Source organism: Rana temporaria, chromosome 11 (assembly GCF_905171775.1).
Source record: "Rana temporaria chromosome 11, aRanTem1.1, whole genome shotgun sequence".
Classification (NCBI taxonomy): domain Eukaryota; kingdom Metazoa; phylum Chordata; class Amphibia; order Anura; family Ranidae; genus Rana; species Rana temporaria.
In genome coordinates, this window is record NC_053499.1 from 108,969,171 (window position 1) to 108,981,618 (window position 12,448).

The 12,448-nt window shown below is 43.4% G+C and overlaps 1 protein-coding gene across 5 annotated transcripts in view; it reads right to left on the reverse strand.

The window, feature by feature from the left end:
* Window positions 1-12,448, reverse strand: part of LOC120917489 (EH domain-binding protein 1-like) — a 468,369-nt gene that overhangs the window by 142,887 nt on the left and 313,034 nt on the right. For 4 of the 5 annotated variants that reach the window (XM_040328818.1, XM_040328816.1, XM_040328817.1 and 1 more), the window contains one exon: window positions 3,606-7,416. In XM_040328818.1, the coding sequence (XP_040184752.1) occupies window positions 3,606-7,416 (3,811 nt within the window). The remainder of the gene's footprint in view (window positions 1-3,605; window positions 7,417-12,448) is intronic. The other variant, XM_040328819.1, reaches the window with a different exon arrangement.

Below are 12,448 nucleotides of genomic sequence, written 5' to 3' on the forward strand. Positions count from 1 at the left end.
ATACACATTATTCGTCCCACGTAGAACTTACAGGAATTTAATTTCTTTGTCTTGTCCCAATAGAAATACACTTTCCTTGTGTGATAGACTTTTTTGGAAGCAGATTCTAGCTTTTTTAATGTGTAGGGATGACCATTGCAATAGGCCCCTGTCAATCAAGACATGGACTTCAACAGCCAAGGAGGTAAACTGGTCCCTAGCACAGACGATCCAAATGATCAAAGAGGGCCAAGGAGAGTCTACCAGGAGCATGATGAGGTCCAAGTACCACAAACTCCTTGGTAGTTCAGTGTGATGAGAATCACTAGGATGCCCTCATCTTGATCTTGGCCAGGGAAGGAAAGAGCGTTAGGGAAGGAAAGAGCGTTAGAGAAGGAAAGGTGAAGATCAGGTTGAACTGACCCTATGGAGACACCAGAGCATTCACTGTGAAGGCTAGATGATCCCTGGATCAAGAATAAAATACTTGCTTATTTGTTGTTGGACCTGGAAGATAGGAGATCCACATCCAGCATCCCTCACCTGAAAATAGGTCTTTAAAAAACATTCTCCAGAGTCCAGATGCTGATGACTAATGAACTCATGTTTATATCAAACAAGGCTAGAAAGTGAAGTTCTGCCCTAGCCAGAATCAAATACGCTTCTCTTTGACACACAGACAGAATTCTCACCGCTCCAGGTGAGCCTCGTGATGATCAGGGGTTGTTGAACCACCAGGGTGCTGGCAATGCGGTAATAGCAAAAAAACAAAAGAACAAAAGCTGGACAGCCGCACTCCAAAATTTTCTTTAAAAGAGATGTCTTTATTTTCAACTGTGCATACAGTCACTGCAAGCCCACAAAAATCAGTATGGCCAACGTTTCGCACTGGCGTCAGTGCTTAGTCACGCTTCTCTTTGAAGTGTGAGATATCTGGTTCCCCCTGATGGATGATGTAAGCCACTACCGTGATATTATTTCACTGCATCCTTGATGGATTACCTCATAGGTGACGGGTACAGAGTTAAAGGGAGCATGGAATCACCCTGAGTTCAAGAATATTGATTGGAAGCTGAGCTTCCTGTGATGAGTTTCCCCTGTATATAGAGGGTACCCAAGACTCCTCTCCAGCCCAACAGGCAGAAATTTGTTGTGAGAGCCTACCAAACCATTGGGAGGAAGGATTTCCCCAATTCCAGCATTGAAGCTGTGACCTTTGTAAGGCAAATCCTGGTCCTGCCAGTCAAGTGTATAGGACAATCCAGAGGCTGCTTTCTTTGTTCCTACACAGACAATATGTTTAGTTGCAACAGTCTTGAGTGAAGTTGGGCATATGCAACTGCTTTGAAGGAGAATACCTCTAAGACTAAAACCCTCATGCAAAAACAGGATCAGATGGCTCTTGGACTGCAGAGTTCAAATGTGGAAGTGGAGAATCTGGAAAACTCCAGTCTAGGGGAAGGGAAATCTTGGACACTGTCTGACAGAGCCCAAGCAAACTGTTCCCTTAGATAGAAGGTCATCCAGATATTCCAATGTGCTGTTCATGAGCACTCTTCAGGCTTAGCAAGCACAATGCTGCACCGCAGGCTAACAACACTATATTGATGTGCAGTGCAAACATCACATCTCATACTGTGTGATTTTGAGGACTCAAGTCTCACTGTTTCAGTCCACTTAGCAGTACTGTACCAGTCCTAAGTGTGTTTCCACTGGGGTTTGGGCTCTGTGGGTGGTCTTAGTCAGGCCCATCACACATTTTTACCCCTCAGACTTCTCTGAATGGCCCATGGCAGCAATCATTCCCTAGTTTTTAATATGATGCAATACCCTTGATATTCTACACAACCACATGACATACACGTTCTTTCCATAACCACCCACCCCTGATGAAGAGGACTAATGCTGTAACTTGAAACGCGTTGGGTATACTCTGTCACGCATTTTCATTCGATAGAGGAAGTGGTTAATTGTTTGTCATGCTTTATCCATGTCTGTATTTGCATAAAATGTGGTTTTATTATGACAAATTTCCTTCTTGCTTTTTTAACTTTTCCAAAAAATATGTTCTTTGTTTAAAAATTGTTTGTTTCTTGAGGAGCCCTTGCCCTTTAAAGTCCCATTAGAGGAAAGTCCCATTTTTTGAAGCTTCCATTGTGGGGATGTCCTAACTGTGAAACAAAATGAAAACAAGGGCTAGCACCTTTGTGAAGACCCGAGGAGCAGTAAACAAACATAGAGAAGGGCAGAAAATTGCATGCTCACATGCATGCTGCATGCTCACAGCAAAATGCAGGCAGTGTCAATGCACTGGAAAGATGGGGACACGTAAAAAGGCATCCGCAGATGCCAAAAGATCTCCCGGATGGGGGAAAGCAATGCTTGACTTGGTAGACTCCAGCAATTTTAAAAAGCGTTGTGGTGCCATAAAGTAGTATCAAAGTAGGTGTGCATGAAGTTAAGTAGGTGTGCAAGACAAAGTTAAAGTGGTAGTTCCACTGTAAAAAACAGTGAGAAGGCAGACTTTTAATGCAGGAGAGACATGGCTGCAGCAAAATGCACCTACCCGCCTGTTCGCATTGCTCTCCATTACTGCAAACTGAGCTGCACATACACAGCTCAGATTATGGTGCTGGGCTGATCTCTGAGTACTGGAATGACAGCCTCCTGCATGTGCCAGCCAATGAAGAAGCCCAAAGACCTGTACTCAGAACATGCCAGTAAGGGACCGTTGGAAAGGTAAGCATTAACATTTTATGTCTGTTTTAAACATTTGCTGTTGTGCTCCAATGGAGTGTCTGTGACCCAATTTAATGTATGGCCGATGATAGCATAGCTCCCAAAGGGGGAGAGAGAACACACTCCTAGAGGTGCCACCTACTACAAAAGCAGGGAGCAAGCCCTGTTACTGCCATCAAAGGTTGTTTAGATTAAAGTAGCCCATGCAGGGCATTAAGTGCATATCAGACTTCGCCCCCCTGGCAGGCATGCCCATGAAGGGATCTTCAGGGACCGGCTTCTGCCAATGGGTGCAGCAAGGCCATGAACCTGTAAAACACTCTGCATCTGACATAACATATTGCACCATAGGTACATAGGCAAACGCCCAACACAGAGACCAGTGCTCGCAGGCACATTACAGGCCAGTCCTGTGTCTTCCTCACAGCAGGGTCTAGGTACAATGTTGAAGACAATGCTAAATGCCTACTGATCTGGAATCTGCAAAAATGACCCCAAGTGACTCTGCAGTGCTGATATAAAAAATATGATAGCAAGTAGGAACTAGCTTGCTTCTCTCAGAGGAGAGAAGATGATGTCTGTTCTGTCTGTCTGCAGCATAACCCAATGTACCTGAATACTCATCCTGTGTCCCATTTCCGGTGTACAATTAAAAAACATTAATTTATTTAGCCATCTACTCTTCTTTAGCTTTCTACTAAGATTTTCTTTTAATGCATTCAATTGCAGAGTATCATCCCAGTAAATGTCTCTCCTATACTATAATATAATATTTATCTTCAGCCATGCAGAATTCCTTTCTTTCCTCCCCATGCAGGGGATTACTATATTGACCACATCCCATGCAGAGAATCTCTTCCTCATCTGGGTCATAGACTATCACATACCTCCCCCACATGCCCTGAGTACTCGTTCAGTCTCTTCTTTTCTGCGCTTCTCTGTTGTCCAGGGATTGATGTAGGGGAAATAGAAAATTTGCATTCTGACAAGATATCAGTTGTGGGTTTCTCAGCTTCAGAGGTTAAGTTACTCAAAGAATATGTGGGAAAAGTCTCAACAGGACATACAGTAGCATCAGTGTCTTGGTTTATTGGTTCTCTGCAACCCGAAGAAAGCAACGTCTCTGGCTGTGACACTACCTGTAACACATTGTTAGTTTGGTCTACATGCTCTGCCTGTTCCTTTGTTATATTCCTTAAACTTGTCTCTTGTTGTTCTATACTTTTTACTAGTGTCCATTGTGGTTCATTGTCTTGCAAGTAATATTTAGACACTGACAGAATATTCAGGTCTCCTTTTTCAATTACATCTGTGTTCCCTTGTTGGTTAATCTCTAGTACTTCTTGCTCTACAGTTTTTGTCAGTGCCTCCTGTTTGTTCTCTACCCTATGCACAGCCTCCTCAATATTCTGTTTTGTTTCACCTGGCCCAAGTAATAATTCATTGTTAAACACATCCACATTCAATGTATTATCTATTTGTACTACATTTTCAATAGTGTCCTGCATTCTAATCTGTAGAGCAGCTTGTTGGGGGTTCATTTTCTCCTTTAACAGATGTGATGTTGGGTTTTCATCTTTAGTTTCTGTTTGCTTTCTTTTTTCCCTACTGAGTACAATTTCTTCCAAATATCTGTCATCCTGTACATCCTGCTCTACCATAATTACTATAGTAGATATGCCTACTCCTTCTGTCAGGACTTTTGTTTCTTCTACATGTATATTCTCTTTGACTGACTCTTCAATGTTGGTTTTAATCCCTAGTATAGAATATTCCTTGTTCAGATTTGTCTGCTCATTGTCTTTAGTTACTATATAATTTCTATCCACAGCAAGCACTAACTCTTTCTCTTCCATTACTACTGATGGATCAACCCTTTCCTCCGTTTTATGGTCTTCATTATTATCATCTGTGCTTTTATTATCTACATTCTCCTTTACCTCAGATGCGTTTACATCCACTGTTCTGTTAAAATTTAAATCTTTTATATCTACTGAAGGACTAGCTTCAACCAGACACATCTCTCTCAAAGTAACTACTTGATTTGGTACATCTACAATTTTAGATGCTTGCTCGTCCCATCTTCTATCTGTCCAAATAATATTTTTTTTTTGCATACTATTTTCTGACTGTTCAGCAATAGCTTCTTCAAGCCCATGCCCTGAATTGTGTATCTGTTCTTCTTCAAGTAATCGGTCTTCTCCCCAAAGACATATATTGCCTTTGTCTTCTGCTTTTCCAGTTATAGCTCCTTCTTCATCCACTTCCTTGTTGACCCAGAGAGAATTCAGCTTATCTTGATCCACTGCTTCTTTAGATCTAACATGTTTATATGATTTGTGTATAGTCTGAAGAGATGTTTCTTCTTTTCCACCTGTCTGATTAGTAATTTGGGCACTTTTATCTCTTTTTTCATTATGTCTCTGAACAGAACAGAAATGGGACTCTCTCTCCACATCTTGTTCTTCTATATCTTCAACCTGTGAATGTTCTGGTAGCATTTCATTTTTCAATAAACATTTTTCTGACAAACTATGACTTTTTTCAACACACGAGTCTATGTTAACCAACTTTCCACTTGGTGATAGAAAAGAATCTTTAATACTATCCTGATATAAAGCATTTTTAAATGTTGACGTTTTATCTTGATATATACTGTTTTTCAGAATATTATACTCTGTTGGCAAATGTTCTGCTAAATCATGTGCTGGCTTAACTTTGCAAAATATTCCTTCTTCCCTCCTGTGTTCACTAATATTTTCTTTTTGCTCATTGGCCACTTCAGTTAATTCATTTTGCCCCTGCTCCTTATCCATAACTAATACATCTTTCCTCATATCTCTTATGTCTTGTGTGCCACTGGCATTAATTTCTAACTTTTCTAACCCACACATTCCAGTTTCTGTTACAATTATGGAGTGTATCTCATTTGTATGGTTTATATATTCTTGCATACCCTCTGTTTCAAGCATACTCTTTTCTTCGGCTTTAATTAATTCCTTCTGCCGAATGTCTTTATTTATTCCTTCATGTACAGTTTCTAACATATAATTAGAATCACTGCCTCTGTCATGCCCTCTTTTATCTGTGGTCAGTGATGAGCCTTGCAGACTTGTATCTACAACTGCTACAAAACACAAACTTTCATGTCCTGATGTTGTCATCTCTTCTGTCTTTTTAGGTTCACTCACTTTGCTGTCTGTACTCTGATGGATTTTGCTTTCTCCCTGAATAGTATCTTCAGCCTTGATTGTTGGAGTTCCAGCTTTTTTGTTAGTAATTTCATGGGTTTTGGCTGATATTTCCACTGATAACTCTTCAGCTCTATTGCTTTCTATGATCATTGGATACTGTTCTCTTTCTTCCGCTTTTTCTTTCATTTGGATCTCTTTTGAGTCATCAATTTTTTTGATTATCCGATGCTCGTCCCAGTCTTCTCCAACCTCTCCTTTATCTGCTTTATACTGCTCTTGTCTGTATTGTCTGTCTGTATTGACTATTCCTCCTGCCACATATTCTAATTGATTGTGTGCAATATTGGTGCCTGCCTCTTCCTCTCTGATAATAAGTGTTGTGTCTTTTAAACTGACATTTGTATCAAGCAGTGTGTATTGCAACCTTTCTTGTTGAGCATTAAACAAGTTTAGGTTGCTTTCTTTTTTTACCACTTCTGGTTCACTCCCACTGATCTGAATTTTGTGTGCAGTTTCCTGTGTTTCCTGTTCCCATTTTGTAGTCTCTCCAACTAAACATGTGTTTTGTGTCCCTTGTAGAAAACTTTCTGGCATGAAATAAACCCCACTATCTTTCACAAATTTTTCTTCACCAGTATGTTTTACTTCTGATGCTCTGCTTTTAACACTATCTGTTTTTGCTACACTTTGTTCTGCATTTAGTGCAAGCTCTTGAAGTATTTCTGGCTCAAACGGTGATGATTCTATGGTTCCATGTCGCTGAACATCAGCTTTGTTACCAGCCTGTTCAGTTTTTATAGAGAGTTTACCCTCTAGATTTTCTCTTTGCGGTGCTGCAGCTTTCTGTACTCCCTTTTGTGTAATGTGATCTATTCCATGGATTCCCTTTGTGTCCCCAAAGTTGCTTGCCTTGGGTGACTTTTGTGTCTCGCTTAATATTTTCACACCATCAGCTGACTTGCAAGCTGTCTCTTGCACATCTTTAGAGTCTAGCTCCTTTTGTACTGACCTGAATGTAATCTCAGGCATCTGCAAAGTTTCTGCTAAATTCTCATTAGCCCTGGGTGATGCCTCTTGATTTATGTCTTCATATGTTGCATCTCCACTGAAAGATGCCTTTTGTGCAAGCTCTCTTTTCAGTACCAACTCAGAGACTGCATCTGTCTCTCTTCTAATTGCTTGATGTGTGTGCTGTGTTACCTGCACTGTCTTACCTCTACTTGGAACAAGTGGTGCTTGAGTTACTTTAGGAAATGTTTCATCTCTTGCCAATATATTACTTTGTACTATACTCCTATCCTGACTAGTGTGTTTTCTTACTGCAACTTCAGGAATATCAGCTATTTCTGTCTGTATATCTTGTAGGCATCCTGCTTTCTGAAAATCCTCCTTGTTCTCCCTATACTCATCCCTAGGGGCTGATTCATGTTGTTTTGTGGCCCTCTCATTGAGTAGTTTCATATGCTCAGGGCTGAACTCCCGGTTCTTCCATACCTCATTATACCTAAGAAGACAAATAAAAAAAAGAGGGTAAAGCATTTATAATACTTTGCTGTAGTACTAATTAACTATACAATAAAAATAACTCTCATAAACAAAAGGTGCATGAAGGATGAATTATCTCAACAACAAATAATCTGACATCAGAATTCCCCTTTTTCTATCCTCATTTCCACCCGGATCGCTCCAGAGGCCTGCGGGACCCTTTTACAGGGTGCAGCACATGTACAGTGTGGAACTGGTTGTGAAGCCGAAAGGAGTCATAACTGGCTTTGCACAGTTAGCATGGCAGTGCTGGGTCATTGGACAGGTAAGTGTCCCTTTTTTGGTTCAGCGTATAAGCAGCTTTTCAACTTTCCATCTATTAAATCTTCTGGCCTTGTTGTTTTACCTTTGGTTAGTAAAACATTTTTTTTCTGTCAGTAAATACCTTATACAGCTCACTTCCTGTTCCTTGTCTGGTAAAAAGCCTAGGCTTATGACATCATGCACAGCTCTCTCTCTCACTCTCATGAGAGTTTGCCAGAAAGGGAGGGGGATAAGCCATAAGAGGGCCAATGAGAGCTGCAGAGCTGGAGGTGTGCCTCTGTGTGTCTGCGTAAATCCAGGAAGTGAACAGGCAGCAGCTTTAGCTGCCCACATTTAAAATGGATGCAGCCAGACTCAGTGGAGGGAGATTTCTGCAGCATATTTGGCAAGTACAGAATCACAGCATATAGAAAATAATATGCAAAGTGGTTGGAGGGAAGCTTCAGAATAGCAAAGATGTTTTTATTACAAATTAAGTGAGCAGACTGCAGTTCCTCTTTAAAGATGTTGGCGTGCTGGAAGAAAAGCAATAGATGTTGAGCAAGCAACTGTAGCTATACCAAATGAGAGAGATGGGAAGTCAAGTGAGAATTTAACAAAAAATTTTCTCAGCTCACCTGCCTTTGAAGCTTATGATCAAGTCAACAATAGAAGGTTATGTCTAGGCAGCCAAAGCCCTGAGTTTTAGCCAGCATACCCTTTATGTAGAGTGGAGTTTGTAGTTTGGCAGCATGTTTATGATATCCTGTGACACTACACCCTCATTTCCACCTTTACACAGTCCATGCAACAAATTCTGTTAAAGTTCATCTACAAGGTGACTGGCATTAATCCTTTATCTCACCTGCAGGAAGAAACTACCTCTAAAATAATGTGCCTGGGTCCTTATCAACATGAATTTGTACTGGGGCATTCATAATGTAACCTGATTTGATTTCAGCTACTTGGGCAAAAAGCTTTACATCATAAATATGTTTTTGTCACAACACCATTTTGTTATTCACCAGTATCTGAATGATGTAATGTATGTTTTTGGTAAGAAGCCATTGCAGCAAACTGATAGCTGGGAATCAGTGAGTGATTGACGTGATGGTAAAGGCAAAACTTTTTTACATTAGCATAAAAAAATAGGATTTTTTTACTCACCATAAAATCCCTTTCTCTGTCGTCCATGGACAGACACAGCCTTCTCAAGTCTTGACAAGTGGGTTATGTTCCTGTTTATAGGAGGGGACTAGGTAGAACATGTTAGATATTTAAATACATGTTACTTTAACAGAGTTGAACAGCCCCTCCCAGGAGGTCTGACTCACTTATCTGGTCCACAAAAGGGTCTGACGGTCTCGTCAGCCACCATTTCTCGGTTGATCAGGCAGACCGTCATACAGGCCTATGCTCTTAAGGGATGGGTGCCCCCATTTCCGGTCACGGCACATTCGACCAGGGCTATTGGTGCTTCCTGGGCTTTCCGACATCAAGCGTCTGTCTCACAGGTGTGTAAGGCGTCGACCTGGTTGACCTTTTCCAAATTTTACAAGGTTGATGTGAGTGCATCTTCAGATGCTTCATTCGGCTGCAAGGTTTTGCAGGCGGCCGTTTAAAGCTGCAACTCCTCCGTTGAGGAGCTCTGCTTGTTTGGGGTGAAGTTGTTTGTTTTTTACTGATACTGTTCCCACCCCTCGTTTTTTGACACTGCTTGGGGATGTCCCACTTGTCAAGACTTGAGAAGGCTGTGTCTGTCCATGGATGATAAGAGAAAAATAGGATTTTTTGTACTCACCGTAAAATCCTTTTCTCTGAAGCCCATGGATGGACACAGCTCCTTAAATCTTGACAAGTGGGTTATGTTCCCTGTTAACAGGGGAGGACTAGGCAGAAATAGTTAAATACATGTTACATTAACAGAGTTGAACAGCCCCGCCCAGGGGGCGGTCCCTCCAGACTTAACCCTCCTCACTGTAGCATGCAGCCTCAGTTCGTAACAAGCAGTACAAATCTAAAAAAGGAGGGGTGGGAGCTGTGTCCGTCCATGGACTTCAGAGAAAAGGATTTTACGGTGAGTACAAAAAATCCTATTTTCTCTTATCGTCCATGGACGGACACAGCTTCTTAAATCTTGACAAGTGGGACGTCCCCAAGTAGTGTCAAAAAACGAGGGGTGGGAAATATATCAGTAAAACCAATTTTAACTTCACCAAAAAACAAGCAGAGCTCCTCAACGGAGGAGGTGCAACTTTAAACAGCCGCCGGCAAAAACTAGCGGCTGAAAAAAAAAACATAAGATGCACTCACAGCAACCATGTAAATTCTGGAAAAAGCGTGAACGGACGAGCAAGTCGCCGCCTCGCACACCTGTGAGACCGACGCATGATGTCGAAAAAAAAACCAGGAAGCACCAATTGTCCTGGTCGAAAGTGCTGTGACCGGAAAGGGGGGCCCGCCCCTTAGGAGCATAGGCCTGTATGACGGCCTGCCTGATCCACCGAGAAATGGTGGTCGACGAGACCGCCAGGCCCTTTTGTGGACCAGACACCGACACAAAAGAGAGAGTCAGAAGCTCTGAAACTGAGCCGTAGTAGGCTGGTATACCCGCAAAGCGTATACCTGCAAAGCGGGTACCACGCCTAAAGTATGAAAGGCCAAAACCTCCTTCGGAAGAAGGGAAGGTCGCGGTCGCACCATCACCTAATCCTTATGGAGGATCAGGCATGGCGGCTTGCAAGACAAGACCGCCAACTCAGAAACCCCTCTAACAGAGGTAAAGGCCACTAAAGGGGACACCTTTTGAGATAGTGTCAAGAGAAAATCTCTCTGTTTCCAAAGGAAGGTTCCATGAAGAACCGAGAGCACCAGAGTCAAAACTCATGGGGAAAGAGATGGGCCAAGAGGGGAAAGTATATGACGAACCCCCTGCACACAAAAAAGGGCACCCACCAGGGAACGGGCTGCAAAAAGGCCACTGAAAGAACACAGCCAAGGCTGAAATCTGCCCCCAAACGGTGCTTTAAGCAATTTTTAGATCTTCGGAGGGTCTGAATGGGATTAACCCATCCACTAGGTTGGAGACAGAAGCTGCTCTCAGAAGAAAGTCGTCCAAGTAGCCAATGAGGCAAAGCCTCGCTGTCCCAACAAAGTTAGGATAAGTGCGAGCTCCTAGCTGAAAACCCATGGTGCTGAAGCCAGATCAAAAGGGAGGGCCACAGGCTGACAGAGACCCTCTCTCATCACGAAGCACAGAAAAAAACACTGACATGCGCAAAACGGGACATGCATGGAGCGCAGCTACCACCGAACAAATGGATTCCATGCTGAACTACCCGACGTTCACAAAGGTTTTTAGGGCCTGAGGCCCATAGAAAATCCCAAAACTCTCGTCCTGCAGGAAAGGTAAAATTACCCCGCAGCTTAGCAAATCCCACACTGCCCAAGGCAGACCCACGGGCCGGGAGAGGAAGACACGAGGAAAGAACTTTGGGCCAGATTCACATAGAAGAGCGGCGGCATAACGTATCGTAGATACGTTACACCGCCGCAATTTTTCATCGCAAGTGCCTGATTCACCAAGCACTTGCGATGAAAACTTACGCCGGCAGCCTCCGGCGCAAGGCGGGCCAATTTAAATGGGCGTGTGCCATTTAAATTAGGCGCGCTACCGTGCATGCTCCGTTTCCGAACTCCCGTTGTGCATTGTGCGCTGCGACGTAATTTTTTCGAACAGCGACGCGCGTAGCGTAATTCCGTATTCCGGGACGGCTTACGCAAACGACGTTAAATTTTGAATTTCGACGCGGGAACGACGGCCATACTTTAGACAGCAATACGCTTGCTGACTAAAGTTAGGGCACCAAAAACGACGACTAACTTTGCGACGGGAAACTATACTAGCGGCGACGTAGCGAACGTGAAAAACCGTTGTGGATCCGCCGTACCTCCTAATTTGCATACCGACGCTGGTTTGCGACGCAAACTCCCCCCAGCGGCGGCCGCGATACTGCATCCTAATCCTAAAACAATTACACCTGTCGGATCTTAGGGATATCTATGCGTAACTGATTCTATGAATCAGTCGCATAGATAGAAACAGAGATACGACGGCGTATCAGCAGATACGCCGTCGTATCTCCACTGTGAATCTGGCCCCTTGTTCTGTGGATAGGAGGAAACCCTATCTAGTACTCCGAAGAGACCACCTCGCAGACCCACTGGTCGGAGAGCAGGGAGGTTTCACCGAATTGTGAACCTGCAAGCTGCCCCTCCCACCTAGAGACAGGGAGGAAAGGCTACATACATTGGCAGGATTTGGGTGCCGGCGTGATTGGCTTACGCACCCAGGGACAGATTAGTCCCCCAGCTGGGCCTTTGACGGCCTGGGAGGGTTGCCCCTAAATAATACACACACATAGGCCCAGATTGACATACATCGGCGCATATTTATGCGTGCCTAGCGTATCCAATATACGCTAAGCCGACGCAGCGCACAGATGCAAGCACTGGATTCACAAAGCACTCGCCCCCAAATCTACGCTGGGTTTCCTCGGCATAAGCCAGCATAGGTGGAAGTGGGCATGAGCCATGCTAATGAGGCGTGACCACATGTAAATGATGGACTGAGCGTCATAAAGATAGGAATAACGTACGGCGCATGCGCAGTCCCGTGGACGCAACCCAGTGCGCATGCGCAGAATCACATTGGAACTACTCCCTAAGATACGCCGGATCACTGCCTA